The sequence below is a fragment of the Solea solea genome, chromosome 16, assembly GCF_958295425.1.
Source record: "Solea solea chromosome 16, fSolSol10.1, whole genome shotgun sequence".
Taxonomy (NCBI): Eukaryota; Metazoa; Chordata; class Actinopteri; order Pleuronectiformes; family Soleidae; genus Solea; species Solea solea.
In genome coordinates this window covers 14,144,630-14,166,402 of record NC_081149.1, presented here as the reverse complement: position 1 = coordinate 14,166,402, position 21,773 = coordinate 14,144,630, and the positions used below count along the sequence as shown (strand labels likewise).

At 39.2% G+C, this 21,773-nt stretch overlaps 4 protein-coding genes across 4 annotated transcripts in view; 1 reads left to right on the top strand and 3 right to left on the bottom strand.

Annotated features, from left to right (window-relative positions):
* Positions 1-1,208, bottom strand: part of rnf213a (ring finger protein 213a) — a 29,363-nt gene extending 28,155 nt beyond the window's left edge. The window contains exon 1 of the mRNA XM_058652772.1: positions 1,049-1,208. The gene's annotated coding sequence lies outside the window, so the exon portion shown is untranslated. The remainder of the gene's footprint in view (positions 1-1,048) is intronic.
* Positions 1,209-7,916: 6,708 nt separating this feature from the next.
* On the bottom strand, positions 7,917-9,797 carry LOC131475249 (B-cell receptor CD22-like). Its single transcript, XM_058653224.1, has 6 exons — positions 9,675-9,797; positions 9,247-9,591; positions 8,893-9,144; positions 8,542-8,811; positions 8,072-8,171; positions 7,917-7,992 (listed from the first exon to the last, which is right to left on the bottom strand). The coding sequence occupies exons 1-6, from the start codon at positions 9,787-9,789 to the stop codon at positions 7,917-7,919; spliced, it is 1,158 nt and encodes a 385-aa protein (XP_058509207.1). The 5' UTR covers positions 9,790-9,797.
* A 2,153-nt stretch (positions 9,798-11,950) lies between these two features.
* LOC131475605 (neuropeptide B-like) lies at positions 11,951-13,465 on the top strand. The gene is made up of 2 exons (XM_058653829.1): positions 11,951-12,345; positions 13,142-13,465. The coding sequence occupies exons 1-2, from the start codon at positions 12,088-12,090 to the stop codon at positions 13,268-13,270; spliced, it is 387 nt and encodes a 128-aa protein (XP_058509812.1). The 5' UTR covers positions 11,951-12,087; the 3' UTR covers positions 13,271-13,465.
* Positions 13,466-13,604: 139 nt separating this feature from the next.
* Positions 13,605-21,266, bottom strand: LOC131475604 (guanine nucleotide-binding protein G(o) subunit alpha-like). The gene is made up of 10 exons (XM_058653828.1): positions 21,057-21,266; positions 20,446-20,581; positions 20,275-20,366; positions 20,070-20,162; positions 19,823-19,983; positions 17,975-18,103; positions 15,643-15,772; positions 15,468-15,539; positions 14,516-14,603; positions 13,605-13,957 (listed from the first exon to the last, which is right to left on the bottom strand). The coding sequence occupies exons 1-10, from the start codon at positions 21,093-21,095 to the stop codon at positions 13,767-13,769; spliced, it is 1,131 nt and encodes a 376-aa protein (XP_058509811.1). The 5' UTR covers positions 21,096-21,266; the 3' UTR covers positions 13,605-13,766.
* Positions 21,267-21,773: the final 507 nt, after the last annotated feature.

Sequence of the window (21,773 nt, the reverse complement as noted above, 5' to 3'; positions counted from 1 at the left end):
TGACACTCCTTATAAACACTCCCTTCAAACAAATGTTTATTTACAAGCTGAAAGACATGTAAAACAACATTCTACAGTTTGAAGAAAATATTTTGTTTAATTATATAGCAACCATATGATGTTTTTTTTATATAGAATTTGGACAGTAACAGATTATTGAGAAGGGGTGTATATGTCCTAATAATTGTTTGATCCAATTGTATTCTCTACTGTTTTACTGCACTGCTGTTACACTGGAATTCCCCCTATAAAGAGCATCTTAGAGCACCGTAATCTTACAGTAATGGGACATTTATAACTGCTAGTTTATAACATTTGTTAAGAATCACTGATTAAAATCACATCCTTTGCTAAAGTCACTGGATTTCTATGCGTTTACTTTATGATACATCACGTGTTGATCATATCTTATTTTCATATTGCAGATTAGAATTGCAATGACATAGACACACAAGCGTGCACACTTAGACAACCTCTTTTTGCCGCCGTAATTGATTAAATTCCTTAAAATTATAAAGTGTCTGAAACCACGACAATAAAGTGCAGGAAACGCAGCAAAGAAAGGCCCCGGGTGCAATGCTAATATATCATGTTAGCCAGAAGCTACACTGAAACAATTTTAATCCGGTAAAATCCAAGTAAAGAGTGAGCCCTCATCTTCACGAGAAGATCTTTGGCTCCGCGGCACAGCCAATCACGTGCTTGAATAGCAAGTCATGTGTGAGACACTTCCTTGTTCGGCTCCAGCCTTCAAACCCCGTTTTGCAACAACGCAAACAAAATAAACAAAAAACAACGTGAATACAGAATCATGACGCATTTATTAAAGACAGTGTCAACATATTAAATTAGCTGCCAAATCCACACTTCATCGCAAACTGGCCCCAACTCGCTGCGTAGGCGCCAGTGCGATGAGCTGCGTAGCTAACGTTAGTACATTTATACTTTGCTCCTGACTCAGTTTCCCAGAAGCGAAAGTATACAAAATTGTGAAGGTACAGAGAGAGGTGACAGCCAGACATCACATTTCAACCGCGTTGAAACTTACCCCCGAGAGTTCCGTGACAGGGAGGAACCAGGAGTCTGGTTTCTGCTTTAGCTAAATCCTACATTACAGTCCAAAGCTAAGAAACTACATTCAACTCTGTGGCTTTAGAGCCCACGGTGGTGTTACAGTAATGGTGCACCGACGCACAATAACGTCTATTCCCTCTCGTTTCCGCATGTCATCCAAAAGTTTCGTTTCATGAGAAGAGGGCGTCGACAATGAAATGTGTACTTTCTTAATGACTTCTTCAGTATTGTCATCTTTTCCTTTCCCCTTTAATGCCCTGTTTTACAGTGTCAACACCTTTTAGTACATGTAGTATTTACTAAAGTATATTTGCTATTATTTTTGATTTATATTGTGTGAATTGTCCTTTGTAGAACTTTTTATATCTAAGTGAGGACACATCATTGACATAATGCATTTCCAAGCCCCTTACATTAACATTAACCAACTACATTTTTAACCTGAACTCTTACCCTAACCCTAAAACCAGGTCTTAACCCTGACAAAGCCCTTTAAAGTTGCAGGGCTCAGACAAAATGTCCCCACAAAGACTGTACATTTTGTGGACCTCATAAAGAGAACACACAGACACAGTTTGGGGTTGCAAAATGATATATTACCATCCATCTCCTATTGCTTTTATCCTCCACATGAGGGTCACGGGGAGCAATCTCAGCTGACAAAGGGAGCGAAAGGCAGGGTACACCCTGGACAGGTCACCAATCCATCACACTGCCACATAGAGACAAACAACCGTTCACTCTCACACTCACACCTATGGTCAATTTATAGTGTCCAATTTGACCTATTCTCCATCGTGCATGTTTTTGAACTGTGGGAGGAAACCAGAGAACCCCATTAAAATCCTTTACCGTATTGGTCACGGGTGTCAGACAGTGGAATAATCTGGATGAGGAGATGAAAAAATCAGCAAAACGGAGTGTATTTAAAAAGAAGTATGTAGATATGACTATTAATCGATACAGAATGACCCGGGAAGAAAGTATGACAAAGGTCAGAGACAGAAATCCGTAGACACCGTGTGGAGACGGCAGTGGAAGCAAATGTAACCAAACAAAAACAAGAAGCGAATGTACCCAAACAGCAGCTGACACTGATAAGCACAAATGTCAACACTTGAGAAGTATTTAGCTGTGAATCGAGCCACTACGGAGAATCAATTGATCCAAGATGGAACTGCTAAGCTGGTCACTGAATGCGATCGACAGAGTGTTCTCAACAAGAAGTGCAGGTTCTGGTAAACCTAGTTGCCCAGATGGGACCTTCATGGCTGGCTACATTCGGGACGGATTGGATAAGTGGAGAGTTGTGTGCCTTGCCGCACTGGATGTAGAGGATGTCGAGGATGTGTACATATTCACATTCATGACAATCAGAATGCTCTCCTTGGGATGTGGTATGTTCATGCAATATCGGAAACTGAGAAAGATCGGCAATGAGCTGATCAATGTGAGGGTGGAAAGCGCAACAGCTCAGAGGGCCATGGTTGGGCTGCGCTCCGACGTCTCCACAACCCTCGAGTACTTGAAAAGAATGGAGCAGCAAAGCGAGGCGAACCCTACTATTGATTGGATCATTTTGTGACTCTGAGTGCTACCTGATGCTGAAACATGTTTTTGTCAAAATGTCATAAGAAAAAAAAAAATTAGTATGATGAAATTATGTATTGTACGATGAATATATGTATTCTGTGGGTAATGGGGGCGGGACTAGATAAGCTTTTGCTTCTCCTGCTTTCCCTTTCGGTTATGTGTATTGTGTGTTTGATCTACACTACACATCTACACTAAGATGATGTGTGATGATGAGTGATTTAACTGACATGACCGAAATAAACATATAAATAAATAAATAAACCCCCCCCCCCCAACACACACACACACACACAATCACAGGGAAAACATGCAAACTAATTATGATTCTGATTTTGATTTGATTTATTACCAATACAAAAAATATATAATTGTAAATGTAATTGGCAGGCAAGTATTTGCTACCTTGTATGGAACAATCACACAAGCAAAGTGTCCAAAAAGTAGTATGATACCATGAATTTTTAATATATAACGTATGTGTTACAGGTGTCAGTCCTGACTTTTACATAGGATCGAGGGATCTACTAGGAAGTTGTGCTAAGGGCTGACATAATGCATTAATTCATAGAAAGTGCAGAAAAAAAGAAAACAACCGAAAGGGAGGGAACATACAGGTCTGGTCGCAATGAGAATGCCCATTATTTCAGGGTGAGTGGAGCCTCTCAAGGTTCATCTTACCTCAGAGCCAAGAAACTCCTCTAGGATGCAACGTAAATCACCCCAATCCAAAGCATTCCTGCAGAGTCCACCATGGGGCTGTTGCACGAAACCCAGATCAGGTATTCAGCTGGTATATGTCTGTTATCCTAGCTGAACTGAGCCTTGAGTCAGCTGCAGGGAAGCAAGGATGCATACGTTACCATTTATTCTGTGCAGAAACAAGGATTTGTTATACTGCTGCTCAAGCTATTCAATCAGCTGTCACTCCAATCATAAATAAATGTGATTTACAGTTATTCATGAGCTTTTTATTAGCCTGCATTTAAATGTTACAGAAAAATAGTGATTCAGTGAATGTTATTTTAATTGTGATAGTCATTATTATTATCTTCTACTTCTTCTTCTTGCACACCAAGAGGTGCAATGCCGCCCCAACAGCCCAAAGCCCCCAAACACACCAGAAGTCTTGGAAGTTCAATCTTTTTTTACAGCTTCCTGGTTGCTTTGTATTAGAGTTTTATTATAACTTTAATGTCTCATTCGTCCTTTTGTCACCAAAGGGACAACGGGCTTGAAAGCAATTGGATTTCCTGTTATCCTGTTATTATCAGAGGAAAAAAGATTATAATATAATATAATATAAAAATAATAATATTATATTTATTTAAGAACTAAGAAAAGCGGAACATGGTGATAAGGTGAGTTGGAGACAGATGAAAACTGAAAAGAAATGTAAAAGTAATCAATAATTATGTGGCATTCCTGTGTGTAGACTAAAAATTCTGAAAAGGTGGTGGAACCAAGAGAGAGAGAAAACCCCAATGACTACCCACTAACATGATGACTCTGGAAGGAAAAGCAGAGATAGGAAAGGACGTTCCAAGAACAAAGGAAGGGGAGGAGTCATCCTGTTTGTTTTTATTTTGTGTTTATGTCAGCGCTGTCCTTGGTGCCGATTATGTTCTCAGACACTGTGATCACAGTTGACAAAACGGCACACCGACACCGCCGACATTACCACAACTTATAAGGATGTATCAGGTAGACTTTTCACAACAACAGCGATACTACAATGAACCGTCTTCCACTCGTTAGCACCCGATGAATATTTGACAGCCTGGCGCACATTAATCATGTGAGCACACATTCACACACAACACAAAATACATAAAGGCTTCAGTAAATATGCAACACATCTTTTTAATTTTAAACACATCTTACCTTGGCTTAAATTGCACCAACCAGTTATTATTTTCTGCCTTCCATCGCAGGGCCACACACACATAGAGAGAAACAACCATTCACTCTCACCTTCACACCTATGGTCAATTTAGAGTATCCAATTTACCTAATCCCCATATTGCATGTTTTTGGACTGTGGGAGGAAGCCAGAGAAAAGCCATGTACACACAGGGAGAACATGAAAACCCCATGCAGAAAGGCCCTTGTTCCAACTGGGGCTCAAACCCAGGTCTTCTTGTTGCAAAGGCAAGAGTGCTAGCCACTACACCAACCGTGTGACCTTTAATTATTCATATCATATAAAATTGTAACTATTGTAGATCAATGTGATTTTGTTTTATTTTTTACCTGACGCAAGAAGCAGCTGGCCCCCACATATTCTTTCATACATTCATGTACACACATATGGAGGAAATGCCAACTCCATGCAGAAAGACCTTAAGCCAGAAGTCTCAAACTCACACATACGTTCCATATCAAAACAAGACGTTCAGTGGCTCCCAAGTCATTTGAGTTTGACCCCTGAGTTGACCTCTGCCATAAGCACTTTGTTTGGTATTCTCCTAAATTGCCAGCAGAGGGCAGCATATCCTAAAACTTTGGACATGCAGACTGCAGAAATTGACCAGTTCCTGAACTTCTGCACTATATAATAATGTATGTATATATACATATATATATATATATATATATATTCTCACGTTGCCACTCACTTTGTTATGCATTACCATAGTAACTGTTGGACGGCACTCTCAGGTCAGAATGTGTTACATTCAAACCGTCGGCTTCAACTGGAATCTGTCACTCGCTAAGCAGCTTGTATAAAAATGAATGAATGAATAAAAACTCTTTTGCCCTCTCCTAACAAATCAAATGGGATTCAAACTGCATTTGAAGATGTTGACAGTAAAGTTAAACAACGGCTTTAGAGAGTAAATATTAATCCTGACGCTAAAACTTTAATCAGAATAAAATGAATAATGATAACAAACATAAATAAGTAAATAAATAATTGAATACAAATAAGAGTAAGTGAAGCAGTTTGCTTCCTGTTCAGAGACTCACAGAAACAAATTGCTCAGCAGATTTGTTTATTGACAGATGCAGTGTGCATGAAGCAAGTCATTTTGCCCAATGGGCTACAGAAAAAGAGTCTTGGTGGGAATTTATTTAAACAGTTCATTTCATTTATTCATACAGTACATGTTGCATATTGTAGGTGCAGTTGTATTACAATAATGAATGCACTCACAGTACTGCACATTGTTTTAACCCAGAGACATGATAAATGAAATAAAAACATCCTGAATTCAAAGAGACATATTCCAACATGGCAGTATCTGTATCTCAGTTATTTTTGGATACAACGTCTTTTACTCTTACAATGTCAACTTTCTGAGAAACTTGTATTCATGGACAAAGTTGTGCCTATTTTTTGTTAAAAGTTTTTTTTTTTAAACTATTTAAACTATATTTAACTATATTTTAACTATATATATCCTCCTCTTGCTGGAAAATAATGTGCACTTGTTGTAAAATCACAAAGTTTTAACATATACAGAATTCAAGGTTTGGTCCCGACAACAAAAGAAATGAAATGTGGTTATCATGACAGTCCTTACTTGTGACAACATGGAGGTGCCAGCTGAGCTTTACCTCCACACCGTGCTGTAAATCACAGTATCATCTTTATTACACGTGCCCGTCTGTTGCTGCCTGTAGTTGAAAAAGTTGATGAGCACGTTTCATATAGATTCGACATGAATTATTGGGGGGAAAAAAGAACCAGCTTGCTCACATGTTTGACTCTCTCTTCTTGCCGAAAATAACAGTTGCGTAGAAGGGTTCTTCTGTGGTTTCGGCCTTATACTTATTTCCCTGTTGTGATTGGCTGTTGTCAAACACAGGCCAGTTGGTGTAGACGGCATCCTAGATACAATCATAGAGAAAAAAAATAACCCACATGGTGCCGTTAATGTGGAACAGTGTCTCACAACAAAAAACAAGCTGTTATCTGATTTCCATCAAGCTTTCAAAAAAACGGGTCTGCTAATTGCCTCTGATAACTAGTTTAACATGTTAACCAACAAACCAAGTGCAACTCTGCAACATCTTAACCTTTATGCAACATATATACTATTTAAACACTTTATTAGGAACACCTGTAAACCTGCTTATTCACACAGTGTGTGTGCAACATATGGAATAAAGCCCAGTAGCTTCAGTTACTGGTCACATTACCACACCGGCTGAAACTGGTAATCTCTCAGTTTTAAATACAAAGAAACAAAAAAAAATGAGCAGCAGGTCAAACAATTTGTTGACGAGAAAGGTTATAGAGGAGAATGGCATGGTTGACACTGATAAAGGATATGGAAACTCTGGTAACCACTCTTCACACCCACAGCGAGTAGACAAGCATCTCAGAATGCACAAGTGAAACAACAACAACAGCTGAAGACCACATCACGCTCCACCACTGTCTGTCAAGAATAGACGTCTGTGGGTGCAGGTGGCTCAGGCTCAGCAAAATGGTTGATTGAATCTGAATTTCTGCCGAGACTTTGGTGTTATAGGCGCAGTATGTGTCCACAGTCGACCTCGGTGTATTGCTGGTCGTGTGCAGCCCTTTATGGCAACAATTCAGCAACCGCCAATGGCGCAATCATGGATCACATCACACAGCAAAAGTCGCCTTGCACGGGTACAGCCTTTGAGAGTGTGTGCATGTGAGCTGACAATTCTGCTGACATTATGTGTGTAAGGGAAAAACTTATCATTCGGCCTTCTTTAAATTAGCAACTCACATTCCTAAGAGCACAAACCTAACAAACTCGGGATAAGGCCAGCTGCAACTCTGTGTATCCCTGGCACCCATCATTCATTATATCTTTGTTGTCCATAAACCAACAGGGACAAAGGACTGATAACTCGACTATGCAGTCTTCCCCAAGGTCGACTCTAGGTATCAGCAGAGGAAGGCGCCAGACTTCTTGACCTGACGCATCTCTCTCCTCTCCTCCAAACCTTAGATATACCTTAACTCTGTGATTCACTGGCAGAAGGACAGAGGATGCCCAACATGTTAACATCTCCTTGTTCATGTTTGGCGTTGTCTCAGTTCTCCTCGGATCTGAGCTGTCTTCAATAAAGCTTTTCACCTTAACTCATCACTGACTCCAGGAACTCCATCCTTGGCCGTCTCACCTGATAATCAAAATCTCCGCCACAGTGTCCCTTTATTGTACATATTTTATGTTATTTATTAATATGGTGTTCATGATAAAGTGCTCTGGGTTCATAATCCCTCAAATCTGAATCCAACTGCGATAAATCATAAAAAGTCAGTAAACGGATAGTGGCACCTGTATGGCCTCCACGCACTCAACCTCTGGCGCGCTTGTCCCTTCTTTGTTGAGTCTGAAAAACAGACAGTGACATCACCACATCATAATAACATGTGAGTATACAGTCGTGATCTGTTGTAAAAGTGGCTCACTTTCTGAAGACGGTCACAACAGCCAGTGCGATGAGAAGTGCAGTAACGGCAGCAGCAGCAGCAATGATGATGCTGATGCTGATGCTGTAAGAAAAATATCCTGGGAAGGAAAATAGGCTGTTTTTTAATCTTTGAGAGAGAACAATAATAATAATAATAATAATAATAATAATAATAAAACATATGCAACACAATTTTATAAACAAACTTAATTTCAAATAAATAAATAAATCTATATAAATGTACATCCAGTGTCCACCTTGGTACATGTGTACACTATGCAATGTCTTGAAAGTCAAGGTGGTATTAAATAAATCATATTTATTGAATATTTAGTGGTGCAAAATTGGATTGATTGCAATATATTGCACAGGTGTACCTAACAAACTACAAAACCAGTCAAATTCTAATGTTAAATCAGTGAGGGACAGTGGAAGACTGGTTAAAAACAAGCAGGCTAATGAACTTACCTTTGACCTTTAACGTTACAAAAGAAGAGTTTTGACTTCCATGTTTGTTGGTGGCTCTGCAAAAGTACTGGCCATTATCACCATTAGAAACCTCTATTATGTACAGTTCAGACTTGTTTCCAACGCGTTCAATATCATCAGAGTGTATTCTGAACCAGGTGTAATTCTCCACGGGAGGGTTTGCATCACTGCTGCAGTTGACGATGATGCTGCTCCTGAGATCTACCTCCACTGATGGTCCGGCGGATGTTGTTGTGTTCTTAGGGCCATCTGAAAGCGAACATTAAAAGTTACTCACTTTTAATGTCTTTACACGTTCTGTAAAGCGATAATCCTGCATCTTGCTCTCACATTCAACATTGATATTGATGACTCCTGACGTTGTCCCCTTGTGCGATTTCAGAGAACAAGAGTAGTTTCCAGAGCTGCTGGAGGAAACGTTAGACAAACGTAGAGAAGGTTCTTCCGTGATGAGTTCTCCATTCTTAAACCAGAGGAAAGCAGATGGGCGGTTAAGGCCGCTGCAGCTGCTGAGGCAGGTCAGTTCCACAGAGTCCCCCTCGTTCGTTGTTCTGTTTCCATTCGATCTTTTTATCTTCAGATCTAGAAAAGGAAAAGTGCTTCTTGAGTTTCTCATTTTACGGGTTAAAGTGTAGGCAAAGAAGGTTCACAACTTTATTTTTATTGAGAAGAACAAAAACTTACCAATGATACTCAATCGTGTGCCTTCACTACCAGTCCAAATGCCATTTTCTGTGTTGGTCGTAAATCTGAACGCATATTCACCTCGATCGTTGTGTTCTACTGAGTGTATTTTTAAAGAACAGTTGTGATGTTTGTCACCAACATACTCAAACTTTGAGGATTTCATGGAGTTAATTTCAGATAAGAAAGGACCTGTATAAAAATTATTCCTTTCATGGGCCCACATGACATTTTGAACTGCCAGCCCATAAGGATAGTGAAATGAGCATGGAATGACAACAGAGGAGCCCTTCACGGCACAGATGACTGGTGGATATTTCACATCCCACTCTTTGCCGAGAGCACCTGAAATAAAGATTTTAAAGCATATGCTCATAAATCATTTTTATTGTTATTCCTCATGAGATTATAATACGTGTTGTACTTACCAGACAGAAGAAGTAGCAATAGTGTCCAGGTCAGCGTCCTGTGTTCACTGCACATGCTGAAACTCTTCCCAGTTAGTTTCTTGTTCTCTATCTTAGTTAAGGTGCAAAACGCCATGTGTTTCCTACTCAAAAAACAACCCCACAGTGTTGTCTCTTCTATTGTCTGCAAGGTTTTCAACCATCCTGAAATGAGCTCACACACGTACACAAACACCGCAGAAACAGTTCAGCAATGTGAATGTGAACATAACCATTATACATACGAAACCAGACCTCACTTAGAGGAAATATGTCAGTGATGCTGCTTTCTTGTGGGCAAAACAGGCAGACACACTGCAACACTGTTCAGCTCAGATTGTATAGGTTTGTTGGACTATCAAAGTATAGTATAGTACAGAGGCTTTTGTAGTTGCATATGGAGCCGAGTGAAAATGCCTTTTTTAGCCACATCATTTATGTATGCCCTGGGGGCTTCACCATGAGGAAGACGTTTTGCATTGAGATGTATTTGCTCTGCCCCTTTGTAAAGGGGAAGCACTTCGGTGGAGTCTCTTAACGCCGTTTTCTCTCCACTGTGAGATAAATAAAGCTATCTTAAATGCGATTAGAAAACTATTGCCACACTGGGGAAACTATGCAAATCAAAAAAAAACTTCTTTCCCAACCAGCATGTGTGATTAAAGACAGCCATTAAAGATTAAGATCTGCAATTAAAATTCCCACCATCACATCTTTTGTTGCCAAGATGTTTATCACCTTTTTTTTTTTTTAGTTTGGACCCAGAGTTTCGTACGTAAGTAAAACTGGTTGACTGGTTGTCATTGTAAAAGTTTCAGTTGGCGTTGAATCATTGTTCAGTGTCGTGGGAGAAGTGGAGTTTTTGGAGGACATGCTGCTCAAATAATGTGAAGCCATTTCCTCTATGGGTTCTCCATTCTTAAACCAGGAAGACACAGATGAGAGGTCACGGCCACCGCAGCTGTTTTTACACGTCGGTGGTTAGATTATTGGATTCTACTCGCAAAGCGCTCACAAAGTTCTGCTGTATAGCTCTAAAATATTGTCCGATATACATGATGTGTGACTTTCTTGTTGGTGAATGTGAACATGGCATGACAACATTCAACCCCTTTACTGCACACTGTACTGCAGGACACACCTGAAAGAGATGGATTCATTCATATCCTGTAAGATTCTATCATTTTTAATAAAGCACTGGTTGAAAAGCAGCTTCAGTGTGCAACCTAAAACTCATGACATATATAGAGAGGGTCAACTCTCACACCCGTGTAAGCTCTGTGGTCCACACTGGTTGTTTTCCGCTCAAAATAATCCAACAAATACATTTTTGTTCATCTAATCTTTCTACATAACTCAGCTACCATTGAAGAAAACAAAACCGATCACAGAAGTGCTCAGCCCATGAAACCAGGTCACATTCACCACAAACATCAGCTCTTTCTTGTCGAGATGTAGAGAAACGAGGCCCATCATAGAGAAAAATCCACAACACATCCTGTTCATGCTCCTGCCTTACAGTCTGTTGCTGTTTTGTGGTCACACCACGTTTACATTAGAAATAACATCCTATGTGTTAGCTCAATGTGTTAAACACACTGAGCCAATATAGCGACCACGTGTAATTACTACTGTAGCGCATAACTTTTGAATATAAACAAACCATTGTCAAATGCTGATTAATGCTGATCACATAGTGCTGATTCAGCCCGTCAGCTCCTCACAAATATGTGTGTTTATCAGTATAGCAGTGTGCTGCACAAAGAAAAAGATTGGTTTAATGTCAAAAACAAATGCAGGCAACAGCAAAATTGCACTAGTTAGTTGGAGTACGACTGAAAACACAAGGTTTCAGGGGAGAATTCTGCTGAAACCCAGTCACTCAGCATTTTGACGGCATAAACAATTAAATGGTTCAAATTGATCATTAAACCAATATAAAATTTTACATAAAATTGTTTTGCATTTGACAAACACTATAGGAAGATTAACACTCCAAATGTTTTGTGGACTCAGAAAGCTCAACCTACCCTATCACCATAGGTGAGTAGTTAATAAGTGAATTCTCATTTTTTTTAGGTGAACTATCCCTTTAAGGACAATAAAAGTACACATATATATATATACATATATATGTATATATACATATGTATATATGTATATATAAATCATCATCACATTTTTCTCAGATAAATGCAGAAGGGAAAATGCAATATTCCCGAGATTCAGGGGTGGAGGACATGAGTGTGGAGGGTGTGAGTGACCCACTCTGAGATACTCATCGTGGACAAAATTGCGCGCGAATTGCGCGCATGAGCGTGGGGTCCCTATAAGTAGACTGTACAAACGGAGTGGCCGGCAGTGACAACGACAGCACAAAACCTCACTGCCTGACATGGAGATGCCAGCTAAACTTCTCGTCCGCATCATGGTGACCTCCGTGCTCATCTCGTGCACTCCGACGGAGGCGTGGTACAAGCAGGTGGCGGGTCCGAGCTACTACTCCGTGGGCAGGGCGTCCGGCTTACTGTCCGGCATTCGGAGGTCACCGTACGTCAGGAGAGCAGAGCTGGAGCCGTCAGACAGCGGTGAGACGGCGACCAACAGCGCGTTTCCTGAAGTGACTGCGCACAATTCCATCTTGAAGACCATGGTAAGTGTCCTAGTGTCCTATTACGAGTTTTACGGCGGTGCCATTACGCATTACGCATACACGCTGTTGTAGCTCAATGCATGTACAATTTAAAACCGGATTCATATTGTTTAGCGTGAACATCCACGGTAATTAAAATAAAATAAAATAAAATAATAAAATAAAAATGGCAAAATACCATCTGGTGGTTATCTCAAAATAAAAGAAGTTAACAGTAAATGTGTAAAGGAACCTTTCACATTTTATTTTGCTCTATGCTGTAGGATTTGGCCGTATATTGAAGCATTATTTTTGTTATTATATTTGTGCTATACCTTATTTTCATATAAAAAAAATGAAGCCAGAAATCGACTAGTAGCCACTTTACTGAGTAGAAAGATACAAATTCTGCATCACTGAAATAATGCACGACAAAGAATGATTATAAAACTTAATATGTAATAACATTCAAAACAGTAGTCAGCGTTTTTAATATTATATTTAGTTTACATCATAGTATTGCTATTGCGTATGTAACCACAGTAATATTATGGGTAAAAGTTATCCATGTATTTATTTTAAGTGTATACTCATTATGCAGCTAAATGGACATTGAACATTATTTAATTACAAATAGTGGAGCAAATGTCATGTCTTCAAGTGTGACTGTTTTGTTTATGTAAAATATTTCACTTGACTAACAGTCACAAATGTGAGTGCAGCATCTCCCTCTGAAATGTAGTAGAAAACACTTGATCATTCAGTACTTAAATGGTCACTTGGTCTGATTTAAACACATTTGTTTCTCTCCATGCAGCCCGTATGCATCAAAGACATCACACCAATCCTGCAGAGCTGTGAACTCTTCCAGGATGTCAAGGGCTCGTTCAAGTGCAAAGCGGACATCTTCCTCACTCTGGACTCTTCAGACTGTGCAGGAGACTGAGCAGCAAACCTGAATATACTGCTTTAAAAAGACATGAAAATTAAAAACTGTACATTCTAATGGAAAATATGATCACTCATTCGCCCATTTATTTATCAATTTCATGATAAAACTGTAACCTGTAAAACTATTCTGTATTAATGTATATATTTGGACTGAGTTTTCATTAATAAATAAATCATGTTGTAGGCCCTTGCTGAGATTACCAAAACAGATTGGTTGAATGATCATTTGCCATGTCAAAAGACAAAGGAAATATTCAACTAAAAAATGAGGCAATGTTATATAAATGGAAAATAAACTTGGTTGATATAAAACATTAAATATCAAGACATGCGCATCAATAAATATTTTTATTTAAAATGTTTTAAAATGAGAATTTGCAGCTTTAAAAAAAAAGTAACAAACAGTAAAACTAATTTAGACACATCAGCTGTGATTCAGTTTAAGTTTCTGAGCTGCGAGTTACATAAAAATGACAGTCACCAGGCGACGTTTACAGCAGGAGTACAGTTCCAAGGTTCTGCTTGATGATCTGATCTATGAACATGTGGAGGACCACCTGCACGTTGTTGGTGTCTGTTGCCGTGGTGAAGTGGTGGTACACAGGCTTGTCAGGGCTGTGGTTACATGATGAAAACAAAGCAGTGATGTGATGGGCTGCAGCATCCACATCACCATCTGCTCCTGGGTTAGTACAAAAAAAAAGGAATTTTTGTAGCAAATGTAGAAACATCAAAGTTTGTTCAGTTTAGAGTCAGTCATGAAACATTGATAAAACAATTGCAGCGGAAAGAGAATCAATTCATTAGTTTTCCTTCTCCATCCCTAAACACACAAATAATGATGCACTGACATCAAGCATTATCTCTGTTATTGTGAATAAAGCATGAAATATGCATGGATTTGATCTGTGCAGAGTTAATAAATTAAACATAAGCAGAGGACTGTACAGTATATGTTAATACTGTGACAATACCTGGCCCGGAGGGAATTCTGCTTATTCAAGGGACATAGAGGACACACTGGCTATTTTACAGCAAAACAATAAAGGGAAACATTCCTCAAGGAATTCAAGACCCCAAACAAATACTTCCAAGTTTAGTGTGTTCTCTGTAGACCTGCAAGAGTTATGGACCAACACTGTCAACATATGTATCTGTGTCCTTTACCCTATGGCATCGTCTCGTACACAAAAATACAGTCCCCTAATAAAATAAAATTAAGAACACAAAACATCTGTACCTGTAAAATTAGACAGGTAAAATCTCAGGTGTCTCCCAGAGCGAAGAATCTTTTCCCGAAAAAGGTCAGTCTTGTTCATGAATAAAATCTGTAGAAGAAAAAAAAGGCACCAGAACATGTGAGGGAGAGGGGAAGACGTGTAGTTGATGTCCAGTGGACTTTCACAATTCACATTTCAAATCAGCGCTTGCCTTGAACCAAGCATGTCCTCTCAAAAGTCTGAAAGTAGAAAATGACCCGACAGTTTATACAGTGTACAAAGAAATTAACAAAGAAAGTAAAAGGGAATAATCCTGGTGCATCCGAGTACATTTTCAAAACTGGATTAATCGATGGTTCACTCAAACTGTAACTAAAGCACCAGTTTATATTCTTCATAAAAACTAAAATATGCCTATTGCCAATATATTTAAGCTGTTTCTCACCTGATACAGATTCAAGAAAAAAAATGACATTTTTCCATCTTAAATCTTGTACAATCATATTCCCCAGAATTAGGGTTCAGGGAGTCTAATGGCAAATCAAACTGGAACTGGTTGCAAGTTACTCAAGTACAATAAATACTGAGCAAGGGGAGTCATTTATGCTCAGTGGCACCACATTTGTCAGTATGAAGGAAAACAAAGGGTTTAACAGAGGTAACCAAGTGAACTGAAACAAAGTGCTCCATCTCAGTTTACAGTCTGTATGCTTATGTGTCAGATCACAGCTTCAGTGACTTGATTTCAAGCAGACTGCATAAACACTTCAGGAGTCATAATTCTTCACTGACACTATATAGAGTGCCAGGTAGCTGATGTCATGCAATATTAAACACCCAGAAACAACAAAATCCACAGAAATATGGAAGCAGCATTCTTACTAGGCAATATGCATCTTTTCACCTGCAGGTGAGAGCATTGTACAGGATCCCCTGAGATCCTAGGAGACAGTAGAAACTAAACAAACTTACCAGTGACGTGTTGTTGAAGCCAGGGTTGGTGCAGACTGATGTAAAAAGTTCAAGACTTTCCTGTAGCCGATTCTTCCGGCAAAACAAAAAAGTAAGAAACCTCAACTCTGCTGAATAAGAACATAAATGCCACACGGCACACGTGCCACTTTGCATATGAAAGTCTTTTTCATACCACTGAGGTCTCCTCCATCAGTGTCATATCGTAACTGCTGAGGGCCACGACAAATAGCATGACCTGAATACGGTCAAAGCAACTGAGCCACTTCCTTCTCTCACTCCGCTGGCCCCCGACGTCATACAACCTGTCAACAAGCAAAACAAAACCTCACTTTCTATATGATCACAGAAAACGTGTAAGACAACCACACAAGTCACTTTTCAAAATCACTACTCCACACTAGAAAACTTGGGTGCACAAAACTTAGTTAGAGATTGATCATAAGTAAAAATGTTCTTGTGAGTTAATTCAATGCTGCTTTTTTATTTATTTAAACACACTAGATTCAAATTCTAAACAAAACACCATTTCTATTGTTCACTTTCCATGACGTAGATATGCTCCTTAAAATTAAAAACATTAATTTTCTTAATGTACTTCAGTACTGGTGTAAAAGTAGGGCTGCTAAGGAAGTCACCTCCATGTATCAACTTTTATGGCAGAAACATCCATTGCACATTGTTTATTAAAACTAAAATATTTCATTAAGAAATCCGGGATATCAGTGCTTGCTTGCATTTTAATTCAATACAATGGGTGTTTTACCCGCTGCCTTCTATCAAGTTTAAATTTCAGTCTGCCAAGGGAAAAAAGTTTGGTGTCACCTCTGCTTTTGAGAAATTGTGGGGCCATCTATTTCAAAACAATCTGGCACAGAGCGAGATTGCCGGTCTTGGTGACACAGGTAATGAGCCTCCACTTGAGACAGACGGTCTCCATGATGTCTCCAGGTGTATGATTGTGCCAGTCATGTCAGAGGCAATGAAGCGTTTATGCCCCAGGTCAACAGTCGGTTTTAACAAGCTGAGAGACAGTAAGTGTTAACTGTTGTATTTCACAGCAGCACTTTGATAACAAGTTGCCCCCCCCCAGATTTAGTGGAAGAGCAGGATCATACCAGTGAAATTAAAGACCTGATGCTTTTTAGTTCTTGACGTCATAATGCAACTTTTTACAAAGAAAACAATTTAGCCCCTGCAGAGAGCATCAAATCAGTTTTCATAAAGAGATTGTACTAAATCGTTTACATGTATGCGTAGTCTGTTCATTTTCTTCTTGAGCATCTGTATTGAACTTTCTTGGTATCGCAGTGTTCGTCAAATGAAACACGACTCCAAAACAACCAATGCACTAGTCAGTCAAATGTCAGAGAATGATAAATAGCCAATAGTGAAAAGATGCCCTAGACTTATATACATAGAACATACATCTATTGACATTTAATAGTGTATTGTAATTTAATGCTTTGTGACGAAGGATTACCATTCAATAAACTGATTCACAAAGTTACGGCTGCTCACGTGGAAGCAGATATAGCAAATGCAATATTCATGAAGTGCTGTACAATATGAATTTGGATTCCAATGACCCATGTAGTGAATGGCGTCATTGCAACGACGGTGACCATCATGAATGCTTGGTTTCTCTGAGCATGAGTTCAAAGGGGCATGGGAGAAGGTGGCAGTGTTTCATTGCTATGCTTCCCCACCACATTTTATTCCTGGAAAAAACAGGCAGAGGGATGCCATTAATATTTCATGTCCAAAGTGCACCCAGGCAGCTCCCTCCCTCAGCTTTGAAGAGTTCAGCTTTCGTCAGAGACCCTTTGTTATTTGGTGAATCTTAAGAGGCTCAGCAAACAGTGTCCTGAGAGCATGTTCAAGTGTGTGCAACAGCTCAATGGACAGCAAATAGCGTGGATAATAACTGTTACTGTCACAAATCGATCATAGGTTTTGTTTGTTTAACCCACAGACTACAAATGGAGGATACCGACAATAAGTCATGTACTGATGGAGAGTGATCCCACAATGACCAGCATTTAAGAGAAAACTCATATTACATAGTTGTGAAATGTGCTTGTACGCACAGCCAACACAACAAAGTTGCACTATTGTGTGCCATTTTGACTTAGGGAAGCCTCTATTCAAATACGGCTTATATGTAATATTATTTCCAGTCAATTGTCCAATAAAACACTGATTAATCATCAAAAAACAAAGTCATGCTCAATGAGGACATGCATGATTGTGCATGTGCTGGTAGAATATAAGCAATGAGCAAACCCTCAAAACATTGCAACCACCAACAATTCACCTTTATATACATCCCATTTTTTTTTAAGGACTTCTGTTATGCTCAAAAGAATATAGAATAGAAACTAACAATAAATGTAAAATATGATGCTCAGTTTTCCAAGTTCAGTGTAAAAAATAAAGATTTTATTCTTATGATCTTAATATGAAGCATTATTTTGATTAATAGAACATTAAAAACTAGGTCTTACCGAAAGATTGTGTCATTAACTTGAAACTGTGTCTCGATGACTCCACAGGTCCGCACTCTCACTCTCAGAATGTCCGCCTCAGTGGGAATGTAGTTGGGAATGATGATCCGACTCATGTTCTCAAAAAAACTGGGAGGTAAAACAAGAACAGATTAGATTTCATTTCAAAATGGCAGGTAATGTCAAGTTTTCCTTCAGTCTGTACAAATTATGACATGAGGTTTTATGTTACCTAAAATTTGATCTTTTTCATTGCGTTAAAACATTAGGCACAGACATGTACAACCTGGGCTCAATTTCCTCTTTTAATGAATTAAAGATGTGTTAGACTAATTTGGAATTAACCTTTTTGATAAACTGAGCAAACCACATCAAAACCAATCAACTCCATTTACACCAACAGCATTTGTCTTTAGAAATAATTCAGTAGTTAAAACGTTAAATGTTGAGATGCTGTGGAAGGATTCAGGGTAGTTTCGCAGTTAAGTTCGACAAATACTGAACATTTTATCGCCACAAATGTGTTATTTTTGTCACTAGGCGCCTCTGCTCAGCATACATCACTGAATGTTAAAATGTAAATGGCCACTGGTTAGTTAACACAGTCAACTTGTTGTGCCCAATATAAATGAAGTCTTTATTTCAGTAAACCTGTAACGTTGCATCTCAAGCCAATGTTCACTTAATGCACATTTCTAAAAGGCAGCAATAACAGTCGAGTTCATGCCAAACCTAATGTCAGAGAGAAGTCATTTTACACATCAAGGTGCCTTAAGGTCCTGGGAAAGTCAAGCGTGTCACGACACAGTCAAATCCAATATTCCTGCAGGAACAAATCAATGTGGGGTCCAGCAAAGTGAGAACAGTAAAAAGAGCCCACTGAGTTTCATATCATCCTCCAGCTCCAACCTTATTGAGTTTCGATAATGAAGCTGTCACATCATCATCTTTCTCTGTCTGGCCAGCCGAAGTTTGACTTGGCAAACATCCTTGCTGCCTCTGAGATAAGGGCTCCTAATAAGTTAGTTTAGTTCAAGTTCAATCAAAAATAAAAAGCTAATATAAAAATGTCCCTTACCTTCAAAGTATGCCGTGGTGGTCACAGTTTGTGCACCAGCAAAGTGGTGGCCAAATGACAAACTAAAAAGACACGTGATCTATTCACAGAGATCATGAAATAAGCAGTGGATGGAGACAGACGTCTGCCTATTGTTTTCAAGAGGTGGTTTAAGCCGTCAATCTCCTGCTTTTTCCTCATACATAAATTCAGCAATGCAGTTTTTAACTAATGTGTCAAAAAATGTGTTGAAATGATTATGAATTTGACTGATAATCTCATTTTAATAATCAATGCATCTTGAAAATCTACTGTAGCTGTGTCACTCAATGCAACATCTGTGATTGAAAATAACAAACTATTATTCCACTCTTCAGTTAACAATGCACTCTTCAGCCAGTGATATAACACACATTTAGCTAATGATCTACACAGAGTAACATTGTACAGGTTCTGCTCTTTTAGCAACCAAATGGAAATATAATTCCATGACTGACGGACAGAACTGCATACACTTATTTCATGATCATTTTAAAACATATTTTAGATTCTCTAAAATCAGATTCTACAAAAGTGCCCTCACACTGCAGCATCACCAGGTGTTATATTTGAGTTGTCATCTTTAATCTTTAATGTGTTTCACCTCCTCCACCCTATAACTCCCATCTCCCTGAGGTCTGTAAAAAGTGTCCCAATTTTAGCCTCCCATTCCACAAATGTCACAGGAATCATTTCCCGAGGATGAGTCGTCAGTCATAGAGGTGCTGATGACTTGGGATCACTGTACTCACTAGAGTGCTGAGTCATTCAGCTCAAACTCGTAGCCTCTGGCTGCAGCTGCCTGCACACCCTGGTCGGCCCAAAGTGCGCAGAAAGCGTGAGCCATGAAAGGAAGCAGCTCCTGGTCATCCCCAAAACACTGGCCGCAGGACAGGATGGAACGAGCATGCACCTGCAACGTCATGAGAGGACACATTTCTGTTGACAAAAACCAACATCTAGTGTAATTAAAGGGGGTTTGTAATGAAAATACAGAACTTTGTTCTTCTTGTTTGCAAGGTTTATCCTCAGCATTCCCATCCCTCGGAGAACAAACTTCATAGAGGTCAGAAGGTTGTCTAGTACAGCTGGCTGTGAAATGAACAACCATAGTATTCCAGGTTATTCCATGGATTTTGATGCGGAATATTGTATCCTGTTCCATCTACATTGATATGTTCAAATTAAGTTTAATCTCACCTACCTTGAAGGTGATGAGCTCCTGCTTGGAGAAGCCATGACTGTGAATGATCTTTATCTGTTTGATAAGAGTACTCTTTCCGCTCTCTGCAGCTCCTGGTGCACAAACCAGAGGACCGTCATGTCACCTTTACCTCACAGCAGAAAATGTGACAGCCTTCTTCTCTTAACTCACCAAGCATCAGGATTCTCACCACATTCATTTCAGTCCTGGCATGTTCACAAAGGTCCTGCTCTATTTTTGAGCTCTGGAGTTTGGCCTTTTTATCCTCCTCTGTAATTTCCCGCTGAAGGCAAATTCTCATGCAGATCTACAAAGACATTCACAGTTGTCTCATGCAACCAGGACACCATTATGATAAATTACGTTACTAAATACTCTTTATTGTCCCCACTGGATATGTTCAGCACAACAGAGATACAATAAGGTTTCAAGGAGTAATATCTAAAAGTAACAACTTTGTAGAGAATAGGTCAGGAAATGCACAGGTGTAGATAATAAAATTATTAATGGTTAAGCTTAGCTTCCTCAGTTTCACCTACAAAGAGGTTAATTGTGTTCCCTTACAGTTATAAAGAGCCAAATTATGTTCCATAATGACAAACAATTATATACTCCTTTATAAGAGTGGTTACTTCCATTTCTTTTTTCATCCTCTTAACCTGTATTCATAAACCATTAACTGGGCAAACCTTTGCATTGTCTGTCCACTGTGTTGAGGTGAAATAACACAAAACTCCACGGACTGAGGAGGTTAAATTAATTGAGGTTAATGGAAGTAGTACCTGTAGAGGGGCTGGTAGGAATTTCAGACAACAAAGCATCGTTGCTTCTTTTCTCTTTTCCGTTTTGCTCTGTACGCCGATGTGTCGCTTAACTCACAGCACAAACCCGCTCACAGGTGACGATGTCGCTGTTTGACGCGCAACTGAAGGTCTAATTAGGGTTAATTGGGGACACGTGTGCACGCCTGCGCTGCTTCCAAGTCAGCTGGGACAAAAGAGATTTCCTTTCCTCTCTTATATATATATATATAAATAAATAAATAAATAAACGTACACAGTTGTACTTCAGTTCATGTAGTGGCCCATTTTAGAAACAATCTGCAACTAATACAGCTTAACTGTCTTGAACTGATTTATTATGAGTTACAAAATCACGTATTACCTTCCTGTCAGTTTTCCATGTTAATAAATTGTTAGTAATTTGGTGCCATCTGCTGGACTGTTGATGTCTCCACACCTTTAAAGTGGTTAAACATGACCATGTCATTATGAATCCTCCCCAAACAGTTTTCATGTGTCGACGTGTGGAAACTATGGTGCAACCACTAGGAGAACGTTTTAGTTTTTAGGGAATGTTTAGGCTCCTGCCTAACCCTGAGGGAACGTTCTCTAAACGTTAGTTTTTGGTTTCTGTTGAACCTAACCATAGGAGAACCAGGGGTTATCTGAACGTTGTGTCTCAAGGTCATGATTTAACCATCATATCTCTGTCCCTGT

Excerpts from the sequence above, each read along its gene's own strand:
- LOC131475249 (XM_058653224.1), bottom strand. The coding sequence starts at position 9,789 with ATGGCGTTTTGCACCTTAACTAAGATAGAGAACAAGAAACTAACTGGG. Across the intron at positions 9,592-9,674 it reads ATTGCTACTTCTTCTGTCTG|GTGCTCTCGGCAAAGAGTGG; the intron begins GTAAGTACAACA and ends TCTTTATTTCAG. Across the intron at positions 9,145-9,246 it reads CACACGATTGAGTATCATTG|ATCTGAAGATAAAAAGATCG; the intron begins GTAAGTTTTTGT and ends TTCCTTTTCTAG.
- LOC131475605 (XM_058653829.1), top strand. The coding sequence starts at position 12,088 with ATGGAGATGCCAGCTAAACTTCTCGTCCGCATCATGGTGACCTCCGTG. Across the intron at positions 12,346-13,141 it reads ATTCCATCTTGAAGACCATG|CCCGTATGCATCAAAGACAT; the intron begins GTAAGTGTCCTA and ends CTCTCCATGCAG.
- LOC131475604 (XM_058653828.1), bottom strand. The coding sequence starts at position 21,095 with ATGCTTTGTTGTCTGAAATTCCTACCAGCCCCTCTACAG. Across the intron at positions 20,367-20,445 it reads GGTGAGAATCCTGATGCTTG|GAGCTGCAGAGAGCGGAAAG; the intron begins GTGAGTTAAGAG and ends TTTGTGCACCAG. Across the intron at positions 15,540-15,642 it reads TGATGGAGGAGACCTCAGTG|AATCGGCTACAGGAAAGTCT; the intron begins GTATGAAAAAGA and ends TTTTGCCGGAAG.